The following is a 27,015-nucleotide window of genomic DNA, read 5'->3' as shown; positions in this document are numbered from 1 at the left end:
GCAAGGGCACACAGCCTTGTCCACTGTTGTATGCATGTCAGGTGTACAGCTGGAACTATATATCAGGTTGAATGAATGACAGCAACAAATAAATGAAAATCAGGAAACTCAGGTCCATCCATTCACTCAAGGGCTACTTACTGAGCACCTACTTACTATGGAAGTAAACTCTACACCCTGGGGTACAGCACTGAACAAAGCAAACTCAGGTCCCTGCCTTCATGGAATCATACCTCATGCAGGGAGAAAGACACTAGACTAAATAAGTAAGTAAGGGGGCTTCCCTTGTAGCTCAGTTGGTAAAGAATCTGCCTGCAGTGCAGGAGACCCAGGTCCAATTCCTGGGTTGGGAAGATTCCCTGGAGAAGGAAATGACAATCCACTCCAGTATTCTTGCCTGGAAAACCCCATGGATAGAGAAGCCTGGAGGGCTACAGTCCGTGGGGTCGCAAGAGTTGGACATGACTTAGCGACTAAACCCCCAAGTGAGGGCTCTGACAACAAGAGAAGAATACAGTGTGCTCCGGGGGCGGCCATCCCCCACAATGGTGCCGGAGAACAGGTCCTCAAAAGGAAAACCAAGGGTCGCCATCTGACCAAGGAATTCTACTCCTCAGTGTCTGCCCACGAGAAATGAACACATATATCCTCACAAAGATACGCACACAGATGTTCACAGCAGCATATTCACAAAAGCCAAAAAGTGGAAACAACCCGTATGCCCGTCAACTGCTAAATGGAAGAACCAAATGTGGTCCACCTAGGACGGCAATAAAAAGGAATGAAGTACGGACACATGCGACAGTGTGGATGAGCCTTGGCAACATTATGCTTAAATGAAGCGAGTCAGAAAGGATCACATAGTATATGATTCCATTTTGTGAAAGGTCCAGAATAGGCAAATCTACAGAGACAGAAAGTAGATCAGCGGCTGTCTAAGACTAAAAAGAGGCTGAGGGCGCTGCGGCTGATAGCTGAAGGGTAGGGAGGTTCTTTGGGAGCTGGTGAAAATGTTCTAAAATCGATCTTGGTGTTGGCTGCAAAATTCTGTGAATACACTAAAAACCACTTTAACAAGGTGAATTGTATGGTATGTGAGTTATAGCTCAATAAAACTGTTACATACATACACACATACATACACAATGGTGGGCGAGGGGGATGAAGTTCCGAGAGAGAGAGAGAGAGAGAGAGAGAGAGAGAGAGAAAGGTACTTTTAGAAAAGGTGGCAAGAAAGATGACCTTTGAACAAAAACGTTGTGTGGAACAACAGTGACCCCCAGCGGTGGCTCTGGGTTAACGCCCCTCATAGGAGCCGCAGGTTGCGCCGCTCCATCTTAGGAGTCAGAATACAATACCCAGGCTGCCACTAAGGAGGTGACAGGCCAGGCAGTGGGACTCCTGGGTCTCACCACCATTAGACAGCTGGGGAATGGGAAGGCGAATGGAGCAGAGTTTTCTGGATTTCCGTTCCCAGTACATCCAGATCAAAAGAACACTTTAGCCGCCTTCATCGTTAAGATCATCCATTTCTTGCCTCCCTCCTCTATTCATCTCCTGATGTGACCCTTTGCCAGTGGTCCTCACCACTGGCTGCACATCAGCATCACAGGTAGAAGGGGCCTTACTCAATGCTAGGGCGTCATTTCTGGAGTACTATTTAATTGCAATTTGGGCAGCAGTAGTTTTAAATCCCCAGGTGATCCCACCTAAAAGAAGTGAGGTAAATTGGCTTACCAGAGAAGCCAGGTTGTTGGTATCTGATATGTTAAAAACAGCCCAACTGGGCTCTTGGATCAGTTGATAAATCTAGGCCAGAACATCTACTCGGATTCCTTCATTTCCAACGTCCATCTCTCCTTTCTGGGAGCCAAAAATAACCCTGGGTAGAGTTTTATACATCTATTCTAAACAAAGACATCAAAATTCACAGCAAACTACTTTGCCTTCCTTTAAAGGTCTTCACATTAGCAGTCAAACAAAGGGGTGGCAAAATGTCGTATATCTATGAACTGCTACCAATATCCATGGGGAGCGGAAGGGCAGGATGGGGCGAATAGGCAGCTACTGTGACTGGAGCGAGAGGACTGCCACTTCAGCACTTTTATGGGCCCTTTATGACCCACCAGGCACACAGAGCCCTTCCCTAGCAACCGAGCCCCTCCCACCATTGTAGATATAACAAATGAGAGGTGGCCAGAAATCAGAGTCCTCCAATCACAAAGTTTCACTCTGTGTCCCATGGGAGTGCTGTCAGACAGCATGTACTACACTAGACCCATATCACAGTCATTCTCTGATCAGTCCTATAACCATAACTATGATGTTACTACAGGCAAGGGGTTTTCTTAAGGAAATCTCTTTAACTTGATCAGTTTTTTCCTCTTTGACATTAACCTTCACAGCCTCCTAAGAGTAAGGAAATTTCAGGAAACGATTTCCATGGAGGGTTGGAGTGTTTGCTATTAAAAGGGGAGGCATAACTTCCAGATACACATTCATTTGCTCTGAAAACACCAATGGGTCACAAACATGGTGCTGGGATTATAAAAATGAAGGACGCAGAGTCCCTGAGGTTCAGAACAACCCAAGGACTGGATGTACATCTCCCAGGCCTCTCTCAGACCCTGCAGTTTCGTGTTACTGGGAGTGTCTCTCGATGTTCATCCCAGGGCCTGCCAGTGTTAGTCAAGTTCATTCTCACAGGATGTTTTAGAGAGCAAAACGTTCCCATCCTTTCTAGCCTGCTCCATAGCCAAGTCCTACAGAATGTGAAGTGTGTGCTTTTGGTTGCTCAGTCATGTTTGACTTTTGTGACCCCACGGACTGTAGCCCGCCAGGCTCCTCTGTCTGTGGGATTCTCCAGGCAAGAATACTGGAGTGGGTTGCCATTTCCTTCTCCAGGGGATCTTCCCGATCCAGGGATCGAACCCATGTGTCTTGCACTGGCCAGTAGATTCTTTACCGCTGAGCTACCAGGGAAGCACAGCTCTCTTGGTACTGCTCTCCAATGACTGTACCTGGTCCACCCATGCCTTGGGGTCTCCTTACTTCACTGACGATAGATTGGTAGGTCATGTATTTTGCTCTTAGATATTTCAAGCCACAAACTCCTGGCATGAAGCACAAGAGAAACAGCACGTACCTGCCAGCAGGCCAATGAGCAGCATGACTGCCCATCCCGACCAGGCATCCAACAAACTCTTGATGAACTCCCATATGGACTCCTTGCTTTTGCTGGTTATCTAGAAATAAAAAGACATCAGAGCTGATGTGGATACACGTTCCAATTCAAACTTACTTTTCTGCAACTGTTTCCTCAGGAAACAGGGTGAATGAGAAAACAAATGTAATTAAGCAACTAGATGGCCACTTAGGTGATTCTTTCAGTTACTGAGCATGATGGTCAAATGGGCTTTCTTGTTCAAGGAGCTATGAAGATGATGATCTCCAAAGAATCAGAATCCCCAAAAAATCACTTAAAAAACCTTACTAAACATGACTGGATCCCTGATTATTCCAAAGTCATTCTGAAGGGAGATATCACTTCGGTGTCAGCATTTTCAATACGAATCACTATTTCAGCTTAGATTGTAAGGCCTGTTCACAAAAGACCCTCTTCAACAAAGATTTCATTTCCTTCTTTGGTTTTCCAGGTTACATGTTAAAAGCAAGAACATCCTGGTCAAATACATTTTATTTAACTGGTACATTCCAAGCATAAGAACGTGTGTGTGTGTGTGTGTGTGTGTGTGTGTGTACAGCTTTGGACTTTTGGACATCTTTTTTCTAAAGTGTTTAACTTTTGTATTGGAGTATAGTTGATTTGCAACGATGTGTTCATTTCAGGTGTACCACAAAATGAGTCCGTTTTTTATATATCTTCTTTTTCAGATTCTTTTCCACTATAGGTTATTACAAGACATTAAACATAGTTCCCTGCACTATACAGTACGCCCTTGGTGTTATCTATTTCATATATAGTAGTGTGTATCTGTCAACCCCAAACTTCTAATTTATCTCCTCCCTACTTTCCCCTATGGTAACCGTAAGTTTGTTTTCTATGTCTGGGAATGTTTTTGTTTTGTAAATAAGTTCATTTGTATTAAATAAATTCATTTGTATATTTTAGACTCCACATATAAGCGATATCATATTTGTCTTTCTATGTCTGACTTACTTCACTTAGTATGATAATCTCTAGTTGAATCCATGTTGCTGCAAAAGGCATTATTTCATTTTTTATGGCTCGATAGTACTCCACTGAATGTATATACCACATCTTCTTTATTCATTCCTGTGCTGATGGACACTTAGGTTGCTTCCATGTCTTACATGTAAACAGTTAAGAGTTTTCTCTAATATGCTCAGGAGTGGGACTGTTGAATCCCATGATAACTCTATTTTTAGTTTTTAAGGAACCTCCATACTGTTCTCCATAGTGCTGTACCAACTGACCTTCCCACCAATGGTCTAGGAAGGTTGCTTTTTCTCCGCATTTATTATTTGTAGACTCTCTCTCTCCAGCATTTATTATTTGTGGACTTTTCGATGATGGCCATGCTGACCTGTATGAGGTGACAACTTGTGGTTTTAACCAACAGCAAGAACGCTGAATGAGGCAGCATGGACCACATTTCCCAGGCAGATGGTTATGTCTACACACACTGTAGGAGCCCCCTTTTCCCTCCCTGTGTTAACAGCATCCTACATCCCTGAGATTATCATTCCCCTACACCCTTAAGAGCAAGGGCTGGCAAACATTTCCTATAAAGAGACAGAAAGTCAATATTTTCAGCTTGGAAGGTCAGATGGTCTCTGTGGCAACTACTGGAGTCTGTGGTTGTCACACAAAAAGAACCATAAAGAGTGCGTGCACCCGCAGGCGTGGCTGTGTGCCAAGGCAGTGGGACTTCTGGGAACAGGCGATGCGCCGGATTTGCCCAAGGGCCACAGTCCGCGACCCCTGTTCTGGACAGAAGGCCACCCCCTCGCCTCCGTTCCTCCAGGTCAGAGCCAATCACCTGCATCAGTGTCCACGGGACCTCACTCCCTACACATCTCTCAGCCTCCCTTCCCTGCCACTGTGTAACGTGATGTGACTCGGTCTCACTCTGGATGTGACGGCTCATTCAGACTCTGTGAAGCTGTTCTCGCCTTTGTGGCTGCTGCATCTCTGACCTGACCTCTCGGTGGAGGGTGCTCCATCCTCGCCACTCTCTCCCCCTTTCACTTACAGCCACTCTGCTGGTTGCCCTCCTTCACCTAAGCATCCATCCCTGGTCCCCAGTCCCTCCCACGGAACCCACTAAATCTTGGCAACACTCCTGATCTCTCCCTCTCCAGACCCAGGCTACCTGGACCACTTCTAAAGCTTCAGCACCCACTCACGCCAAGAACACCTCATTCTCCACCACAATCCTGACCATGCCCTTGAACGGCACAGGGCTGCAGGCTGGACAATCAGCTCAAACTCACAGCAGCTGAAACACAACTCAGTGGCCTCCCCCTACAATGTGCTGCTCTGATTATCTCCCATCTCATCATCCAAGGCCTCCCCCGCTTCTGACCACCCCCAGGCCATCCTGACCCCAGTACTGCCCTCCATCCTGCCAATGGCTCCTGTGAAGGATCATGACCCCAAGCCTCTCTTCGTTAGCACTCATGTCAGATCTGCTTCCTCTTTCTCCTGAACTCATTTCCAAGCTTCCTGTTTACCCCCTGGTGGAACATCTCTCTGGTGGCCATCAAAAGGAAATGTCAACTCTTCTACTCAGTCATTCCCAATGTGGCCCCATTGCCCCTGCACCCAAACTCATCTCCGGTCCTCTCCTTCCTTGAATCTGCCACCAGACCTCAGAGCTCCTTAAACTGCCTAAATGGGCAGTCTTTCATGTTCCTGTGACCTAAAAAAGGGCAGCTCCTGATTAGGACCCTTTCCCCTTCCTCTTCGTAGCACACTCTTACTCATCCATCAACACTCCACTGAAATGCCACCCTCACTAAAAAGTCCCTCCTTCATGGGCCCTCCTAAATGATCCCACAGCACTTGATACACAACTTTATTGGAGTCCATTAAAATGCATCTTGATGCCAGCGAGACACCAGGTGCTGTAATATGTGCTTTCATACACACATAGCCTCATTTATCTATAGGTATACTTACCTTCATCATCGCAAATGAGAGGGTCCAGAAACAGCACCCCAAAAGTGACCCAGCCTGAAGGTGGCACGGTCAGGATGTACCTGATCTATCTGCTTCCAGAGCCCCTCCTCACCCTCCACACCACACCTTGGTATGACACAGCCTCCCACCCAAAGCACCTGGTACTATAAGTATCTGTTCACATCACTTCCTTCTCTTCTCTAGAACCTGCCTTAAAACATGATGCATGAATCCAAGTACTAGGTCGGTAACCATCTGGTGAAAGCATGACTAAGCCCTCTGAAGGGACTCCCCTCAATGTAGCTTTATGAACAGCACAGACCTTCCTGTGTCTGTCGGTGTCCCGTGATTTTTCCCTCAGCCAGTCGATGGTGTGGAAGTCCTCATATGTCCCCACATCAGGGAATGGCTCGTCGAGGAAATCCATCAGGTTTCCAGAACCACTGATCACTCCTGTATTGACCATGCTACTTACATCTGGAAGAGAAAATCTGTGGTTAGAAATGAAAGCAGGGCATCTGCATAGTCCTGGAAGGACAGTCTATGTGCTCTATTTTCTGGTACCAGAAAGACTGATTTCAGCATAAGTGGTTCTGCTGTGATGAAAACAGTCTGTCTTAGTCAGCATCGACTGCTGTAACAAAAATACCACAGACTGGTTGGCTTTTCAACAACATACATTATTTCTCATAGTTTCAGAGGGTGGAAAGTCCAAGATCAAAGCACTAACAGATTTAGTGCCTGCTGAGAGTCCACTTCCTAGTTCATGTGGCCGTCTCCTCACTGTGTCTTCATGTGATGGAGGTCTCTGGGTCTCTTTCATAAGGGCACTAATCCCATCCAGGAGGGCCCCATCTTCATGACCTCATCACCTTCCAAAGGTCCCTCCTCCTAATATTATCGTACTCGGGATTAGGTTTCAACATATCTTCCCTGGTGGCTCAGACGGTAAAGCGTCTGCCTACAATACAGGAGACCTGGGTTCAATCCCTGGGTCAGGAAGATCTCCTGGAGAAGGAAATGGTAACCTGCTCCAGTACTCTTGCCTGGAAAATCCCATGGACGGAGGATCTTGGTAGGCTACAGTCCATGGGGTCACAAAGAGTCGGACATGACTGAGTGACTTCACTTTCACTTTCACTTTGGGAAACCCAAACATTAATTACTTATTATTTGAGGCAGTTATGTTCCATAAAGTCACCATGGCCACTGAATTAGTGAGTACTGAAGCACTGTCCCTAAGAGAATTATAAGGTTAGGTTACTTGAAGCCTTTAGTCACATCATCAATATATAACTTTATTTTGTGTCTCCTTTTAAAGACACCTTATCAGATACATATGGACTTCCAAGATGGCTCAGCAGTAAAGAATCTACCCACCAATACAGAAGGTGTGGGTTCAATCTCTAAGTTGAGGAGATACCCTAAAGAAAGAAATGGCAAATCACTGCAGTCTTCTTGCCTGGGAAATCCCATGGACAGAGGAGCCTGGTTAGCTACAGTCCATGAGGTTGCAAAAAGAGTCACATGTAACTTAGCAACTAAACAACAACAGCAAAAATATCAAATATATATTGTTGACTCATTCACATTGAACTCACAACAGCACTGTCACTCATGCTGCAGGAAACTTGTCTAACACACAAGCTTATTTTCTCCATAAGGCATAGCGCAGCCTTCTCAGGCTCAGAAACACTACAGGCCCTCCCGCCCTGCATCTCAGGGCTGTTGGAAACAATGAAATTACCAGTAAAAAAAAAAAAAGGAACAAAAATGGGAAAAATATGGCACTAAATAAATTGTGAAAAGGACACTTGCTTCTGGTCTGGGAACTAAAACAAGATGGCTAAGCACCACGTTCTCCAACCTCAGCAAGGATCACGCATTTCTGGCAGCTCACCACGTGCACTCTGCAAATGACTGGGCAAGCACCACAAGTATTGATTGCTCTTGGGCTCACAAATACATTTTAGTGAGAAGGCAAATTCACAAATATGGAGCCAGTTATACTGACAGTCGACTACACACATTTCTGGAAAACCTCATGTTCTGCAAAAGCAGGACATCAAAATGAGAGAGCTGGTGGAGTGGAAGGGAATAGGGTTGAGCCCTACCACTCAAAACAAAAGCACTGTAATCAAACCAGTAACCAGCTCCCCTAGGAGATAAAGTGGACCATGCAGGCAGGCAGCCTCTGGGGCTGTAGTGTGGATAGCCAAGACCTACAAAGGTCTGTCGAGTCAAAGCTATGGTTTTTCCAATAATCGTGTACAGATGTGAGTATATAGAATATATATAAAGAAGGCTGAATATAATATTCAGGCTGAATGCCGAAGAACTGATGCCTCTGAACTGTGCTGTTGGAGAAGACTCTTGAGAGTCCCTTGGACAGCAAGGAAATCAAACTAGTCAATCCTAAAAGAAATCAACCCTGAGTATTCTGTGGAAGGACTGATGCTAAAGCTGAATCTCCAATACTTTGGCCACCTCATGCAAAGAACTGACTCATTGGAAAAGACCCTGATGCTGGGAAAGTTTGAGGGCAGGAGGAGAAGGGGACAACAGAGAGTGAGATGGTTGGATAGGACCACCGACTCAATGGACATGACTTTAAGCAAACTTCGGGAGGTGGTAAAGGATAGGGAAGCCTGGCGTGCTGGAGTCCATGGGGCTGCGAAGAGTGGGACATGACTGAGTGACTGAAAAACACCACCACCAGTAGCAGCAATGGGAGAGTGAAAATGCTGGCAAGACTTAACTGGTGGGAGAGTCATTCTATGGTCTGAATGTTTGTGCCCCCATCCCAAATTCATACGTTGAAACCCTAATCCCCAGTGGATGGTATTAGAAGGTGGGATCTTTGGGAAGCGATTGGATGCTAAGGGAAAAGTCCTCATAAATGGGATTAGTGCTCATATAAAAGAGGCCCCAGGGAGCATGCTGGTCCCTTCCACCGCATAAGTACACAAGCAATCTGTGACTGGGAGAGTCAACCATGCTGGCAGCCTGATCTCAGACTTCCAGCCTCCAGCACTGCGAGGAATAAATATCTGTTGTTTATAAGCCACCCAGCCTGTGGTATTTTGTTATAGCCGCCCGAACAGACTAAGACAAGCCAAGAACCATGCCAGGCTGGAGGCACACTGCCCTGGGCAAGCTGCCCTGAGTGCAAGCACTCACTTCTAATTTTCCTTAAAATCCAGTCAAAAGGGCGCCTGCTGCCAGGGCAGTAGCAAAGTTGCATGTTTCTTCCTCTCCTGCCTAAGATAACAATTCCACTCCCATTACCCTGGCTCCCCTCATCTGGAAAACAATCGCAAATAAACCAAGACATCTCCCGCAGTTACACTGCCATTAGAACCTGATTTACAGATCGCATAGGAACTCATTTGACCCAGAGAAAACACTCTGCAGCAGGATCAACGCTCACTCCCAGTTAGCGAGAAAAATCATATACTCTTACAAAGACAAGAGGAATAAGCACTAAATTAAAATTACTTTGGCAAACAGCATGGCAATGTGAATTATAAGGCGTAGACCGCAAAACTGCCAGAATAAGATGGTTAAAGAAGGGAAGGGTGGTTATTAAAATATTTGAGCACAGGCTTCTCTCACTGCTTTATGTATTTTTATATCTGGAGGACTCACCCATGACCTGACAAAACTGCATTTTGATCAAATTGAGAAGTCGCTACGGGCAAAGTGGAGTAATCACCCTACACACAGTAAAGTGGCCATAGAAATGGATTTATTGACTGTGCAACTTAGCTGCTTTCAAAACTTTAAAAGTTTGAGGTTTGAGCCATGCCAAGCTGAAAACTATACCCACCGATGAGTGCCCAGCAAAGAAGTATACTGCAGAAGTCAGTAGCAACCAATAAATAAGAAAAGGGAAGGCATAAAGTTAGAAAGCAAAGATTTCATTCTCACTTTTACAAAAACAAGATGGTAATAGCCTTGTATTATATGCGGTAAAGAAAATCTCTAATGGGAAAAATGAAGGCGGCAGGCTGTTAACTCACCACAGGGAGCCCCTGTAAGAAAAACCTAACCAGCAGCAGAGCAAAGAACTGCAGACACTTGGATGTTCTATTATAAAGAAGTTCATATTACCTGAAACTTAACAATATCTCTAAGCAAGCAACAACTCCGGGCAATAACGGTTGAAACAAAAAGTCACTCTGGAGAACAACCGCAACTTTAAACTTTTTGATAGAGCATGACATGGTCATGACAATCAGACATAATTGGTAAAGGAAAATAAATATGATCTAATCGGTAGATCTAACTGGGGGCCTTTAAGAAGGAGGTGCTGACTTTTCGTAGTTCCCTGGCGAGGAACTGAACCCAGGCCCCAGCAGTGAAAGTACCAAGTCCTAACCACTGGTTGTTGTTGTGGTTCAGTCGCTAAGTCATATCCGATTCTTTTGCGACACCATGGACTGTAGCTCGCCAGGCTCCTCTGTCCATGGGATTCTCTAGGCAAGAATACTAGAGTGGATTGCCATTTCCTTCTCCATGGGATCTTCATGACCTAGAGATCGAACCCACATCTCCTGCATTGGAGACGGATTCTTTACGACTGAGCCACCTGAAAAGCCCCCCTAACCAATGGACTTATATGCAGAGTACATCATGAGAAACGCTGGGCTGAAGGAAGCACAAGCTGGAATCAAGATTGCCGGGAGAAACATCAATAACCTCAGATATGCAGATGACACCACCCTTATGGCAGAAAGTGAAGAGGAACTAAAGAGCCTCTTGATGAAAGTGAAAGAGGAGAGCGAAACAGTTGGCTTAAAACTCAACATTCAGAAAATGAAGATTATGACATCCAGTCCCATCACTTCATGGGAAATAGATGGGGAAACAGTGGAAACAGTGGCTGACTTTATTTTGGGGGGCTCAAAAATCACTGCAGATGGTGACTGCAGCCATGAAATTAAAAGAAGCTTACTCCTTGGAAGAAAAGTTATGACCAACCTAGACAGCATATTTAAAAGCAGAGACATTACTTTGTCAACAAAGTTCTGTCTAGTCAAGGCTATGGTTTTTCCAGTAGTCATGTATGGATGTGAGAGTTGGACTATAAAGAAGGCTGAGCGCCAAAGAATTGATGCTTTTGAACTGTGGTGTTGGAGAAGACTCTTGAGAGTCCCTTGGACTGCAAGGAGATCCAAGCAGTCCATTGTAAAGGAGATCAGTCCTGGGTGTTCATTGGAAGGACTGATGTTGAAGCTGAAACTCCAATACTTTGGCTACCTCATGTGAAGAGATGACTCATTTGAAAAGACACTGATGCTGGGAAAGATTGAGGGCAGGAGGAGAAGGGGACAACAGAGGATGAGATGGTTGGATGGCATCACCAACTCAATGGACGTGAGTTTGCGTAAACTCCGGGAATTGGTGATGGACAGGGCGGCCTGGTGTGCTGCAGTTCATGGGGTTGCAAGGAGTCAGACACAACTAAGCGACTGAACTGACTGACTGACTAAATAGGTATATAACTCCTTACTAAAACTAGCAAGGGGGCACTCTTTCTGTCCCCTCCTGATGTCTATGTCAGAAGCTTTCTCTATCTTTTGTATACTTTCAGTTCAGTTCAGTCGCTCAGTCGTGTCTGACTCTTTGTGACCCCATGGACTGCAGTACGCCAGGCTTCCCTGTCTATCACCAACTCCCGGAGCTTACTCAAACTCATGTCCATGGAGTCAGTGATACCATCCAACCATCTCATCTTCTGTCATCCCCTTCTCCTCCTGCCTTCAATCTTTCCCAGCATCAGGGTCTTTTCCAGTGAGTGTTCTCTTTACACTAGGTAGCCAAAGTATTGGAGCTTCAGCTTCAGCATTAGTCCTTCCAATGAATATTCAGGACTGATTTCATCTAGGATTGACTGGATTGATCTCCTTGCTGTCCAAGGAACTCCCAAGAGTCTTTTCCAGCACCACAGTTCAAAAATCTGTGGTTTTTTATACTTTAATAATGTATGGATGTGAGAGTTGGACGTGAAGAAGGCTGAGCACCGAAGAATTGATGCTTTTGAACTGTGGTGTTGGAGAAGACTCTTGAGAGTCCCTTGGACTGCAAGGAGATGCAACCAGTCCATTCTGAAGGAGATCAGCCCTGGGATTTCTTTGGAAGGAATGATGCTAAAGCTGAAACTCCAGTACTTTGGCCACCTCATGTGAAGAGTTGACTCATTGGAAAAGACTTTGATGCTGGGAGGGATCGGGGGCAGGAGGAGAAGGGGACGACAGAGGATGAGATGGCTGGATGGCATCACTGACTCGATGGACGTGAGTCTGGGTGAACTCCGGGAGTTGGTGATGGACAGGGAGGCCTGGCATGCTGTGATTCATGGGGTCAAAAGGAGTCAGACACAACCGAGCAACTGAACTGAACTGAACTGAACAACCTCATTACACAAAAAGCTCTGAGCAATCAAGCAGTTCACGGCTCCTAGCAGCAACCTTTCAATACCTTAGAGAGAGATTCACTGTAACATGCTGGTATATTTTCTTCACAGATATATTTTAAAAGAATTCCAAGTATCACATATCTGGCTGTTTAATTTCATGCTTTTCCCCTCTACATTTTGAATAATTACCACTGGAAAGGCACCATGGCATAGTGATTAAAAACACAGGCTTTGAAACAGCACTGCCTTGGTTCAAATCTCAGCTCTGCCACTGAGAAGCTCGGTGACCTTAGGCTAGTTGCTTAACCTTACTGTGCCTCGGTCTACCCATCTCTGAATTTGGGGGCGGGGGCAGGGGTAGGGGCGGTCTAACAGCATATACCTCCGAATTTTGTTAGCACAATTAAAGAGCAGACGTTTGTGAAGCACCTTACTCCTGATACAGGATTGCTGGGGCTTCACAACTGTTGGTCAAATGAAAAACCTGAAGTGTTTCATGAAAACACGTTTCCTTACCACCCCACATGTTCCCTTGGTCTCACAGTTTATCTAATCCATCCTTTGATGTCTGCAGCGGACAGAAGCAACCTGATGGATCCCATTTCTGCTCAAGGAGATTAAGCAAACTCAAACTGAACTTCTGGGGCACCCTTGGTGATTTCTGTTTACCAAGAACCTGTGAGGCCATTAAAACATGAACCCATGCCTGGCATTTTAAATATCTTTTCCTGAAAACTCTTCAAAGTCTTTACATTTATCAGAGACTATTTTCTTTCAAATGAAAGACATCTATTTTCGCTAACCGAGAAATCTGCATTAATCCCATCTGGCTGTGTGACCTCCACTGATCTCCACTGACCCTCACTGCCCTCTTCTCAAAAACCAGAGTCCTGGGCTGGACTGTTTCTCAGGTGCTTTCCACTCCAGAGCGCACGCACATGACACAGAGCTTGAAACTTTATCCCCTTTCACATGCATGGGGACAAGCAAACATTTTTTAATTCCTCAAAACTTTTTGTTTCTGTATAGATATTGGTTAAGCCTAGGGGACTTTCCAGAAATTTCAGAGCTATCTTCACCACCAACTGTTTATATCAGTTATTACAGAGCAGAAAAGCATCTTTTAAAAAAACATACTCTTCCCTGTTGGCAAAGTTAAAATGAGATCATCTGAGTGATAATCTCACATCCTCAAAAATTATAGTAATATATGTGAGCATTATTGCCCTTCACACTTACAAATGGGAATCCAGAAGTATAACACACAAGAGATTACTAAACACACAGAAAAAGCGAGCCCCGGGTAAGTAGGGGGATCTTGTAACTGGCAAGAAGCCGAGAGTCCGTGTTCCCTTCTTCGATGGAAATGCATGCGCACCAGTAGCTGCCACAATCTAATTTCTCTCCAATCAGACCAGATGAAAAGAGCAATCAGGAAAGTGGGGTGTGGAGCTGGGCATATGGGCATAATCACCGGGAAGTCCAGGAAGCAAGTTATTTACAGTCTTCCGATATGCCCTGGTTTTCGTAGAACTCCAGTTTTAGTAAACAGAAGCAGCAAATCTAATGTCCTAATTTTACCTACATTCTAGAAACTGCTCTGCGCTACTCAGCTAGCCTGGGGGCAGGTCTGGATTACCCTGTGGAAAAGTCAGACCTTCCCCTGGTCAACCTTTGCATCACCTGTGTTTGGAAGAGGGGCACAGAGGAGCAGGCAAGGTGGCTGCCGTCTTGGAACCTTTTCCTTTTGGCTTACAGAGATGCACAGGGGGTGATAGCGATTGTTCTTTTTCTACATATTTTTAGATATAATTCACATACCATAATATTCACCCTTTTACAGTGGGATTTAATACATTCACCAGGTTGTACAACCATCATTACTATCTAACTCCAGAACTTTTATTCTCTAAAAGTAACCTCATGCCCAGAGTAGTCACTCTCTTGGCATAGCCTCTGGTAAGCACTCATCTGGACACTTCATAGAAACAGAATCATGTCATATGTGTCTTTTGTGCTGGGCTTCTTTCTCTTATCATAATGTTTTCAGGGTTCATCCATGTTGAACCAACAACGCTTCACTCCTTTTTATGGCTGAGTAATATTCCATTCCCATCTATTTCATAATTTTCCACAGTTTATTGTGATCCACACAGTCAAAGGCTTTGGCATAGTCAATAAAGCAGAAATAGATGTCTGTCTGGAACTTTCTTGCTTTTTCCATGATCCAGTGGATGTTGGCAATTTGATCTCTGGTTCCTCTGCCTTTTCTAAAACCAGCTTGAACATCAGGAAGTTCATGCTTCACATATTGCTGAAGCCTGGCTTGGAGAATTTTGAGCATTACTTTACTAGCGTGTGAGATGAGTGCAATTGTGCGGTAGTTTCAGCATTCTTTGGCATTGTCTTTCTTTGGGATTGGAATGAAAACTGACCTTTTCCAGTCCTGTGGCAACTGCTGAATTTTCCAAATTTGCTGGCATATTGAGTGCAGCACTTTCACAGCATCAATAGCTCAACTGCAATTCCATTACCTCCACTAGCTTTGTTCGTAGTGGTGCTTTCTAAGGCCCACTTGACTTCACATTCCAGGATGCCTGGCTCTAGGTGAGTGATCACACCATCGTGATTATCTGGGTCGTGAAGATCTTTTTTGTACAGTTCTTCTGTGTATTCTTGCCACCTCTTCTTAATATCTTCCACTTCTGTTAGGTCCATACCATTTCTGTCCTTTACTGAGCCCATCTTTGCATGATATGTTCCCTTGGTATAGGAATACCAGACCACCTGACCTGCCTCTTGAGAAACCTATATGCAGGTTAGGAAGCAACAGTTAGAACTGGACATGGAAAAACAGACTGGTTCCAAATAGGAAAAGGAGTACGTCAAGGCTGTATATTGTCACCCTGCTTATTTAACTTATATACAGAGTACATCATGAGAAATGCTGGGCTGGAAGAAGCACAAGCTGGAATCAAGATTGCCAAGAGAAATATCAATAACCTTAGATATGCAGATGACACCACCCTTATGGCAGAAAGTGAAGAGGAACTCAAAAGCCTCTTGATGAAAGTGAAAGTGGAGAGTGAAAAAGTTGGCTTAAAGCTCAACATTCAGAAAACGAAGATCATGGCATCTGGTCCCATCACTTCATGGGAAATAGGTGGGGAAACAGTGGAAACAGTGTCAGACTTTATTTTTGGGCTCCAAAATCACTGCAGATGGTGACTGCAGCCATGAAATTAAAAGAAGCTTACTCCTTAGAAGGAAAGTTATGTCCAACCTAGACAGCATATTCAAAAGCAGAGACATTACTTTGCCAACAAAGGTCCATCTAGTCAAGGCTATGGTTTTTCCAGTGGTCATGTATGGATGTGAGAGTTGGACTGTGAAGAAGGCTGAGCGCTGAAGAATTGATGCTTTTGAACTGCGGTGTTGGAGAAGACTCTTGAGAATCCCTTGGACTGCAAGGAGATCCAACCAGTCCATCCTGAAGGAGATCAGCCCTGGGATTTCTCTGGAAGGAATGATGCTAAAGCTGAAACTCCAGTACTTTGGCCACCTCATGTGAAGAGTTGACTCATTGGAAAAGACTCTGATGCTGGGAGGGATTGGGGGCAGGAGGAGAAGGGGATGACAGAGGATGAGATGGCTGGATTGCATCATTGAGTCGATGGACGTGAGTCTGGGTGAACTCCGGGAGTTGGTGATGGACAGGGAGGCCTGGTGTGCTGCGATTCATGGGGTCACAAAGAGTCGGACATGACTGAGTGACTGAACTGAACTGAATATTCCATTGTGTGGCCAGACCACATTGTGTTTATCCATCATCAGCTGATGGACATCTGGGCTGTTTGCACTTGGGGGCTATTGTGACTAATGGTGCTATGATCATTCAAGTGTTCATGCAGACATGTATTTTTAGTTCTCTTGGGAAGACACCTAGAAGTAGAATTACTGGGTGATATGGAAACTGTATGCTTAACTCTTTGAGGAGCTGCCAGACTGAAACCACTTTTCTTAGTGAAGGTTTTTTTATTGAAATAAACATGTTTATAAAAAGGCAAAAATCCTAAGTATACACCTCCACAAATTTTCACAGACTGAAACCCCCCACATAACTGGCATCCGGATCAAGAACAGAACATGACCAGCCTCCAGCAGCTCCCTCATGGCCCCTTCCAGGCCCTCCTCCACCCCTAGAGGTATTCACTATCCTCATACCACAGATTAATTTGGCCTGTTTTTGAATTTTATATAAATGGATTCTTTTGTTTCCAGCTTCTTTTGTTCTATGTTATAAGATCTATCCATGTTGTTGAGTTTATCTGATTATCATTTGTTCATTCTCTGTGCTCTTCAACAGCAAATTTTCTCCATTAAGGGCCAGATAGCAAAGGTTTGGAGGTTTGTGGGCTATGTGGCTTCTGACAAGGACTACTCAACCCTGCCTCTGTCACGTAGAAGCAGCCAGAGACAATACGCAAATGAATGACTGGGACTGTGTATCAATAAAACTTGATCCATGGACATTGAAGTTTGAATTTCATATAATCTTCACCTGTCACAAAAAAATATTCTTTCAGTTTCTTTTGGTCATTAAAAATGTAAAAACCAATCTGAGCTCATTCTTGGCTCAGGGGATGAGCTGGATTTGGTCCTCGGGATGACGTACTTTGCCTCTTTCTGTTCTATGGTGTTCGATGCTGGAAACAAACACCAATGAATTTATCCACTCTCCTGTGGATGACATTGCGCTGGTTTCCCACTTGGAACCATTACACATGGTGCCTCCATCAATTACACATGATGCCACCATCATTTTCCATGCACACCCCCTCCAAGAAGTTGCAAAAAGCCATTCCACCCATTCCCTCCTCTCTCTGCCCAGCAGAGCTGGGTGCCATGAGACCCTGACAAAGTTAATGCCAGTTCCTCTCCCAGGTCAGACCATGACAACTTATTTGCCTACCGACTCTACTAGCTAATCCCCAGATGACTTGAGCAGGTGGAATGCAAAGTCAAAATTCAGATTAAAAGTCTCCAGTCAACAAGGAATACTGGTCACTTGAGGGGGAGTTCCAGCAGGTTCCTTTGGCAGCATGGGCATGGTAGAAACTGCTACCAAATTCTCCTCCTGACCTCATAAACCCTTCTAGCAGTCTGGCTTCACCACCTTTCTCCTTCCTCCTCACAGTAATGTAACTGCCCTTCAGGGGTTGGCAAGTATTTCCTACAAAGGGCCAGATGGGGACTCTTTCCAGCTCAGGGGGCCATACAATCTCAATCACAATTACTCCAGTCGGTTCTTTGGTCACTGAAGCTCAAAGCAGCCCAGACAGAGCGGAAAGAAGGCGTGTGCCTGGGTGGCCCAACATGTGACTTACAGAAACAGGCAGCAAGCTGGTGGCTGGGGGCTGCGGGCCCTGCTTCACAGAAGCACTCATGGGGCATCTGCTACTGGCCCGACCCCTATCCAAGCTGTCAGAGTCACTGGCAGGCCTGAAAGCCTCACCTACCAAAAGAAGCATTAAAATCCACTGGGAATTCACAAAGATAAAGAGGCGCAGCCGTCTCACACAGGATTCTGGAAGGGAAGGATGAGACCCTGGAAATGCAACCACAGGACCTCACTAGCAACATTTCAACCTGAAAGCTTCAGGGAAACAAAAGGTAGTTCTTCACACACACACACACACACACACACACATTTCTATGACATCCTACAATCAGAGAAGTTTCTCCAACTAATTAGCTATCCTAATGCTTACTCCTTGGAAGAATAGTTATGACCAACCTAGATAGCACATTGAAAAGCAGAGACATTACTTTGCCAACAAAGGTCTGTCTAGTCAAGGCTATGGTTTTTCCAGTGGTCACGTATGGATGTGAGAGTTGGACTGTCAAGAAAGCTGAGCGCCAAAGAATTGATGCTTTTGAACTGTGGTGTTGGAGAAGACTCTTGAGAGTCCCTTGGACTGCAAAGAGATCCAACCAGTCCATTCTGAAGGAGATCAGCCCTGGGATTTCTTTGGAGGGAATGATGCTGAAGCTGAAACTCCAGTACTTTGGCCACCTCATGCGAAGAGTTGACTCACTGGAAAAGACTCTGATGCTGGGAGGGATTGGGGGCAGGAAGAGAAGGGGACAGAGGATGAGATGGCTGGATGGCATCACTGACTTGACGGACGTGAGTCTGAGTGAACTCCGGTAGTTGGTGATGGACAGGGAGGCCTGGCGTGCTGCGATTCATGAGGTCGCAAAGAGTCGGACATGACTGAGCGACTGAACTGAATTGAACTGAACTGAATTCTTCAAGACAGCAGATGCACCTGGCATGTCAATAAAAATAAGGTCATTGCATCTCCCTGACAAAGTGGTCAAGGTCATGAGGGCTAGAGGTCACCCATATTCACAGGACATGGTGGAAAGGGAAGAACACTGAGTTCAGAGCCAGACCTTGGATGGCAACTAAAAAAAAAAAAAAATGCAAGAACACTGCAAGTCTTACAGATTTTCCAGAGGCTCCATCAACCAACCACAAGCAGCCTTTACAAAGCTGCTTTTCTTGCAACCTGAATGGATTACACCAGGCACTAACCTCAGAGCTGATGCCTGCCGGCCACTCCTCTGAAGTCCACCAGCCTGAGCGCCCCTGGGCTCAGAGAGGGTGTCATTGCAACACTGGGCCACCAGAGGGTGCTCTGCAAGCAGCCCTGCTGCCACCAGCCCATGAGTCTGCTGGGCGGAGCCTTCCTCCTCCTTTCTCCATCTGCAGCAACCAGTACCCTTCTCTGCCTCCCCTGCCATCCTTCCCTCAGCTTCCTTTAGCCCTAACTCCTGCCTGAGGGCCACAGCCCACAGCTTGGGCTCTGTGCCCTGAGCCAACTCAAGAGCAATTTCCACTGTGACCTGTGGTCACTCCTCTGTCACCTTCAGTGGCTTCTCAGCTTCTGTTGTTGCTGTTGTTCAGGCACTCAGTAGTGTCTGACTCTCTACAACCCCATGGACTGCAGCACGCCAGGCTTCCCGGTCCTTCAGCATCTCCCAGAGTTGGCTCAGACTCATGTCCATTGACTCAATAATCACCTTCTGACTCCAGTGCTTCCCTAAATGTACTTGTAATGGGCAGCTCTCACAAGCCTGCTGATCAGAGTTGAGACCCATTAGAATCTGCACTGTGATGTCATCTGTGAGTGCTCAGTCACTCAGTCGGGTCCAGTTCTTTGAGACCCCATGAACTGTACCCCGCCAGATTTCCCTGTCCGTGGGATTTTCCCGGCAAGAATGCTGGAGTGAGTTGCCATTTTCCTCCTCCAGTGATCCCATCTACAAGGAATCATATACATTATAAGTGGGGTGGAGGCATGGACGCTTCTTGTACAATCCATTAAGCCATACACTTAGGTGTTATGCACTTCAGCGAGTGTTTGCTATACTTTGCAATTTGAAGAAGTGTCTGAAAATGTGACCTGCCCCTCAGTAAATGCAGATTCTCAGGCAGATGATTCTCATCTGTGGTTTTTGCCCAGGGCATCTGTTCTTTCTTCCGGTGATGGTAGTGTCGTTTTTCCTTGGAGCACAAGCCCTTCCCCACTCTTCATGGTCATGGAGGTTTGGGTCGAAAGGGACTACAGTGGCAAGGGAAGCTCCCATTCGATGGGCAGGTACTCTCGGGCTGTCTAAAAAACACTTGCTTTTTTTTAAAAAGTTTCTTTTTTTTTTTCAGTGCAGATAATCTAAGTCTGTATTGAATTTGTTACAGTGTTATTTCTGTATAATGCTCTGGGGGTTATTTTTTTTTAGATATTTTTTGATGTGGATCATTTTTAAAGTCTTTACTGAGTTTGTTACAATATTGTTTCCATGTATGTTCAGGTTTTTTAGTTTTGAGGCATCTGGGATCTTAGTGCCCCACCAGGGACGGGACCCATACTCCCTGCACTGGAAGGTGAAGTCTTAAGCACTGGATCGCCAGGGAAGTCCTGCTCACTTTCTTTCGAAGCGCACAAGTGTCCGGAGAAGAACAGGACACTCCAAAACAGCTCTGTGACAGCCCTGTGGAAGGCAACTCGGGGGGAAGAAACTGAAGAGGGATTAGGGGATTAGGACCCTGGGGCCCTGCAGGCCAATGTGGGCACATCTTTGGCCCGGTGGAGTCCAGGTTGCTCACTTGAAAAAGGGCTGAGCACCCTCCGAGGGTAGCCTGGGGATGGGTCAGGAAAGGATGGCACCTGGCATTTGCCAGATGAGCTTGTTACTGAGTGGATGATGGCCCAGCCGAGCATTTAGCTCCACACAGGGGTGCAAGAGTGGGCCATTCTCACCCCTTAAAATTGTCCCTCCACCCATTTGGTACCAAAGCTTCCCCCACTCCCTGCCATGTGGGCACGTGACCCAGGCTGGCCAATTTAAGTCTCCAACCACCGCACACAGCCACTGACTGGGGAATGAGCAAAGGACCCACACAAAGCCACGTACAGATGGTGGGGAAAACCAGGTCCCTCCTTCGAAGTAAGTGGCTAACCTGGGAGCCACCACCATTAGGGCAGGTTTGGGGTTACAGGAAGGAATGAGGTCGGGCAGCAGACACCAAAGATGGACAGACCAGTGCAGTGGTTCCTGTTCCCAGGGGACACTGGGCATGTTTCGTCACATTTGACGAGGTGTGCTGCTGGCATCTAGTATAAGATGCTGCTCAATATCCTACAATGCATAGGACGGCCCCAAATGCCAACAGCACTGAAGTGGAGCAATTCTTTGCCTTAATCCAAGAGTGGATCAAAGGAGCCTTAGACACTTCCCTGTGGGGGTAAAGAATCCACCTACCACGCAGGAGACCCAGGTTTGATCCCTGGGTTGGGAAGATCCCCTGGAGAAGGAAATGGCAACCCACGCCAGTATTCTTGCCTGGAAAATTCCATGGACGAAGGGGCCTGGCGGGCAACAGTCCATGGGGTTGCAAAGAGTCAGAGATGACTGAGCAACCAAGCATTACACAGCCACAAAAAAGAATGAATTTGAGTCAGTTCTAATGAGTTGGATAAACTGAGAGCTGTTATACAGAGTGAAGTAAGTCAGAAAGAGAAAAACATATATCATATATTAATGCAGATACACGGAATATAGAAAAACGGTACTGATGAACCTATTTGCAGGGCAGCAATGGAGACGCAGACAGAGAGAACAGACTTGTGGACACAGTGGGGGAAGGAGAGGGTGGGACCGACTGACAGATTAGCATGGAAACATATACAGTACCATATGTAAAATACATAGCCAGGAGGAATTTGCTGTATGACCCAGGGAGCTGAAACTGGGGCTCGGTAACAACCTAGAGGGGTGGGATGGGGTGGGAGGTGGGAGGGAGGTTCAAGAGGGAGGATACATATGTATACTTGTGTCTGATTCATGTTAATGTACGGCAGAAACCTATACAACATTGTAAGGCAATTATCCTCCAATTAAAAATAAATTTAAAAAACTACATCCATCTAGACCTAGAGATGATCACACTAAGTGAAGAAAGTTAGAGAAGGACAAATATCATATGATATCACTTATATGTGTAATCTTAAAAAATGATCCACTTGAACTTATTTACAAAACAGAAATATACCCACAGATTTGCCGTATGACTCAGGGAACTCAAACCAGGGCTCTGTAATAACCTAGAAGGATGGGATGGGATGGGGTGGGAGGGAGGTTCAAGAGGGAGGGGATATATGGCTGATTCAAGTTGATGTCTGGCAGAAAACAACCCAATACTGTAAGGCAATTACCCTTCAATTTAAAATAAATAAATTTAATTATAAAAAAAGAAATAGACCCACAGACACAGAACACAAACTTATGGTTACAAAAGGGGAAAAGGATAGGGAGGGAGTTTGGGAATAAAATTGGGAGTTTGGGATTAAAATACACAGACTACTATATACAAAATAGATCAATAACAAGGATCTACTCTATACTACAAGGAACTCTATGCAACATCTCGTAATAACTTATAATGAAAAAGAATGTAGAAAAAAGTATATTTATATATATATATAAAACAATCACTTTGCTATATACCTGAAACTAATACAACACTATAAATCAACTATATTTCAATAAACACTTTTTCAAAAAAACAAAAAAATTACATCCATCAAAAGACAGAAAACTCTATCAAGCTGTGAGCTCAATGCTTTGGCTATCACTGCAGAGGCAAACTCAAAAATACAAGAAAAACAGCTTATCTGTGCATATATACAGGATAAAAAGAATATGTAAACCATACTCAACTCACTAGATGGAAATGAGAGAAGTTGGGACATGCTTCTTTGACTGTATGCCTTTCCCATACCAGTTCTATCCTTTGCCGCAATGTGAGTTTGGAAGGCATGGCTTGCTTTCCCCTACTAGGCTCCGGGGGTTTCCTTAACTGCTCAATTCATCTCGATTTTTCCCTTATTGCTTTAAACCCCAGAAAATAAAACTGGGTCGACAAATATAAAGACACATCTCCTCCTCTGAGCAGCCGGCAGGCATTCTGGCTGACACCCCACCACAGGCGTGTGACCCAGAATCGCAGGGGCCCAAAGGACCCTGTCACAGCAGGCGGGTTGCGGGGGGGGGGCAGGATGGACTGCAAGCTAGCAGTTCCTGTAGCCTCCCAGCAAGCCAGACTGCTCTTCACGCTTCAAGACATGCTGTCCCTTCCAGCATGTCCCACTGGTGGCAGAGTCACTCCTGATGGATTCGGTGTGGATGAAGACTGCACTGTGATGAACGCAGGAGGCAGAGTCCTCGGCCTTTTTTGTAAAGCAATGTCTTGGTCACTCCCCCAACCACTCAAAGCTTTTTCCCTCCCCTCTCCATCTGACCTGAAACCCCACCAACTTCAAATCCATTTGAGATGATGAGGAGTCTCGCTTCTAAAATGTAGACACCTTTAGGACAGTGAGGGGCCATGCTTTGTCTGCCCTTCTAGCCAATCCTCCAGCCCCTGAGTGATGCCCCAGTCCTTTCCCTGGGCAGGGAGGGGGGCATTTCACAGAGAGGCACCAACAGTGACAGGAGCCCCCTGGTGGCCCAGGAGGAAAAAAAAGCCACAGGACACCCAGACAGAGACACAAGTATTAACCTTTGTCAATTTCAAACTGTTGACTGGCGCTGGCAAAGTCAAGCAGGGTGACTTCCGCCTCCAGCTCCTGCTTCCCCCTCGGCCCCCTCCCAGCAGCCCCCTCTGCCATGGCACAGTTCCTGTGGCCCCTTTAAGGGGGGCTCTTTGTCCCCTTTCAGAACACAGCCTGTGTGTGGGAAGGGGATAAGGCCAACTGCAAACGGCCTCCTCCCGGTGACACAATGGACTCAGTGTTCTCACACCCCCCCACTCCAGAGGGCAGGGAGAGGGCCCTGAGGTCTTGGCGTTTCCGGTGCCCAGAATCAAGGATGGAGAACGTCCCCAGGGCCTCATCCTCATGTGCTCAGTCACTCAGTCGTGTCCAGCTCTCTGCGACCCCATGGACTGTACTCCACCAGGATCCTCTATCCATAGAATTCTCCAAGCAAGAATACTGGAGTAATGTGCCATTTCCTCCCCCAGGGATCTTCCAGACCCCGGGATCAAACCCATGTCTCTTTTATCTCCTGCATTGACAGGCAGGTTCTTTACCTCTAGTGCCGTCTGGGAAGTCCTCAATTAATTTATCATCCTCATGATAATTACGGAGAAGGCAATGGCAGCCCACTCCAGTCCTCTTGCCTGGAAAATCCCATGGACGGAGGGGCCTGGTAGGCTGCAGTCCATGGGGTCGCGAAGAGTAGGACACGACTGAGCGACTTCACTTTCACTTTTCACTTTCATGCATTGGAGAAGGAAATGGCAACCCACTCCAGTGTTCTTGCCTGGAGAATCCCAGGGACGGGGGAGCCTGTTGGGCTGCCACACAGAGTCGGACACGACTGAATCGACTTAGCAGCAGTGGCAGCAGCATGATAATTAACAACAATCCAGTAGAGCTCCCAGTCTAAGCACTTCACACGGATCAGTCACCAGGGCTCCTGACACTCTCTGAATTAAATACTGTCAGCCTCAGGCCCATTTGACAGATTAGCAAACTGAGGCAGAGGAGGAGGTGAGGTTCCTGGACCAAGTTCCCCAGATAGTGAGTGGGGAGCCAGATTCCCACCAGGGCTGCAAGGGCCCTTCCTCTTGGGTCATGGGAGGACCGAAGAAGTCTCGTTCCTCTCAGGAAAAAAGAGCTACCTGTTCCCACAGAGAAGGTCGTGTTCGTCAAGCTTCTCCTAAACTGTGCAGAAAGCACCAAAGCAAAGGCCTGCTGGGCTCTCCTCCATTCTCCCAGGTGGACAAAGGCACACATGCCCTGGGAAACACTGCTGGACTGGTTCATCAGGGCTACCCTGATGAGCCCCACAGACTGGGCAGCTCAAATGGCTGAAACTACTTGTCTCCCAGTTCCAGAGCCAGAAGCTTGAGATCAGGTGCCAGCAGGATTGGTTTCCTGGGGCTGGATCCAGCCGCAGCCTCTCTGCTTAGAGTGCTGACAGCCATCTTCTCCCGGCACACCGCGCATCCTCTCCTCTCTGTGCCTATCTGCAGAAAGTTCCTTTTATAAAGACCCCAGTCAGGCTGGACTGAGGCCGCCCTCATGGCCTCATTCTAACTTGATTACCTCTATAAAGATCCTATCTCAGCTTTCTCTGGTGACTCAGTGGTAAAGAGTGCACCTGCCAACACAGGAGACACAGGTTCAATCCCTAGTCCGGGAAGATCCCACATGCTGCAGAGCAACTAAGCTCATGCGCTACAACTACTGAGCCTGTGCTCTAGAGCCTGGGAGCTGCAGCTACTGAAGCCCGCACAGACTGGAGCCTCTGTCCACCCCAAGAGAAGGCACACCTAGAGAGCAGCCCCCATCCTCCACAACTACAGAAAAGCCCAAGTAGCAGTGAAGACCCAGCACGGCCAAAAATTAATAAATTAAAATTATTTAAAAAAAATTTTAAAGACTCTATCAATATTTTGTGGAGAAGGCAATGGCATCCCACTCCAGTACTCTTGCCTGGAAAATCCCATGGATGGAGGAGCCTGGTGGGCTGCAGCCCATGGGGTCGCTAAGAGTTGGCACGACTGAGCGACTTCACTTTCCCTTTTCACTTTCATGCATTGGAGAAGGAAATGGCAACCCACTCCAGTGTTCTTGCCTGGAGAATCCCAGGGATGGGGGAGCCTGGTGGGCTGCCGTCTCTGGGGTCGCACAGAGTCGGACACGACTGAAGCGACTTAGCAGCAGCAGCAGCATCAATATTTTGGCTGCCTGATGCAAAGAATCAACTCACTGGAAAAGACCCAGATATTGGGAAAGATTGAGGGCAGGAGGAGAAGGGGGTGACAGAGGATGAGATGTTTGGATGGCATCACCAACTCAATGGACATGAGTCTGAGTAGACTCCGGGAGTTGGTGATGGACAGGGAAGCCTGGAGTGCTGCAGTCCATGGGGTCTCAAAGAATCAGACACGGCTTAGCAACTGAACAACAAGAACAAAATCTCCAACTAAGGTCGGATTCTGAGGTAATAGGTGTTAGGAATTCAGATGCACTTTAATAAGACGCACGGTTTCAGCCCATAACAGCAGCTGAAGACAATGCTGGTAAGAAATCCCGTGCAGTACGGTTCCCTCTCCCAAGAGCTCTGCAAACCATCTTCCAACACAACAATCTAACTTTCTGCTTATGTGAGCTTTGCGCCCTCGTGGATGAAAACAATGTCACAGACACTCACAACCAGCACCTCTGTGAAGGATAAACGCAGGGAATCCTCCAGCACAGCCTTGAGTTGTCCTCCCCGGTGTCCTAAGCATATCCCAGTGGGGTTGACCCCGGGGAGGGCTGAAACGTCAGTCGATTCCTATGTTTTGGGCAAAGTGGGTGCTGGTGGGAGGCCGGACTGAGTTAAGAGGAAAAAGAACATGTCTGTAATCATTGGGGTGGCCCCTCTCCTCCTAACCCAATCAGTGCCTCCAAGGGTTCCGGTGGACAGAAAAAGAAAATTTCACCCTGAGCTAATATCACAACCCAGAAGGGAGGCTAAGATCCCGGAAGGAGGTAACCTCCATTCATCCGCCGGGATGTGGTTAAAAAGTGCTGGGCAAGCACAAGGGAAGCAACAGCCACCACAAGAAATGAGTCAGCAGGTCCCCGGCCACCAGGGCGAGGAGCAGACTTCCCGAGGGGACAAACGGAACACTGCATCTCGGTGAGGCTCCCTCTAGCCAAACCCCACAGCCATCCCAGCACTGGTGCTGCCGCTGGAGGGAGCAGCCTGACAGCATCCTCGGGGCGGGGGGTGGGGGGGGTCGAAGGACCCCAGGAGCAGGAACAGTCACCGCCAATGGGCAAGGCTCTGGTCTCCAACTTCC

The 27,015-nt window shown here is 46.5% G+C and overlaps 1 protein-coding gene across 7 annotated transcripts in view; it reads right to left on the bottom strand.

The window, feature by feature from the left end:
- CLCN4 (Cl-/H+ antiporter 4) overlaps positions 1 to 27,015 on the bottom strand; it is a 72,835-nt gene that overhangs the window by 35,291 nt on the left and 10,529 nt on the right. For all 7 annotated transcript variants that reach the window (XR_015158543.1, XR_015158544.1, XM_086386876.1 and 4 more), the window contains 2 exons: positions 6,489 to 6,643; positions 3,146 to 3,245 (listed from right to left, as the gene is read on the bottom strand). Coding sequence is in view for 5 of the 7 variants with exons in the window: in XM_086386876.1 (XP_086243002.1) it covers positions 3,146 to 3,245; positions 6,489 to 6,632 (244 nt within the window). In the remaining 2 variants the exon portion in view is untranslated. The remainder of the gene's footprint in view (positions 1 to 3,145; positions 3,246 to 6,488; positions 6,644 to 27,015) is intronic.

The sequence above is a fragment of the Bos grunniens genome, chromosome X, assembly GCF_055505025.1.
Source record: "Bos grunniens cultivar Pamir isolate PY7600 chromosome X, Bosgru_T2T1.0, whole genome shotgun sequence".
Taxonomy (NCBI): domain Eukaryota; kingdom Metazoa; phylum Chordata; class Mammalia; order Artiodactyla; family Bovidae; genus Bos; species Bos grunniens.
This window is presented reverse-complemented; position numbering and strand designations above follow the sequence as displayed.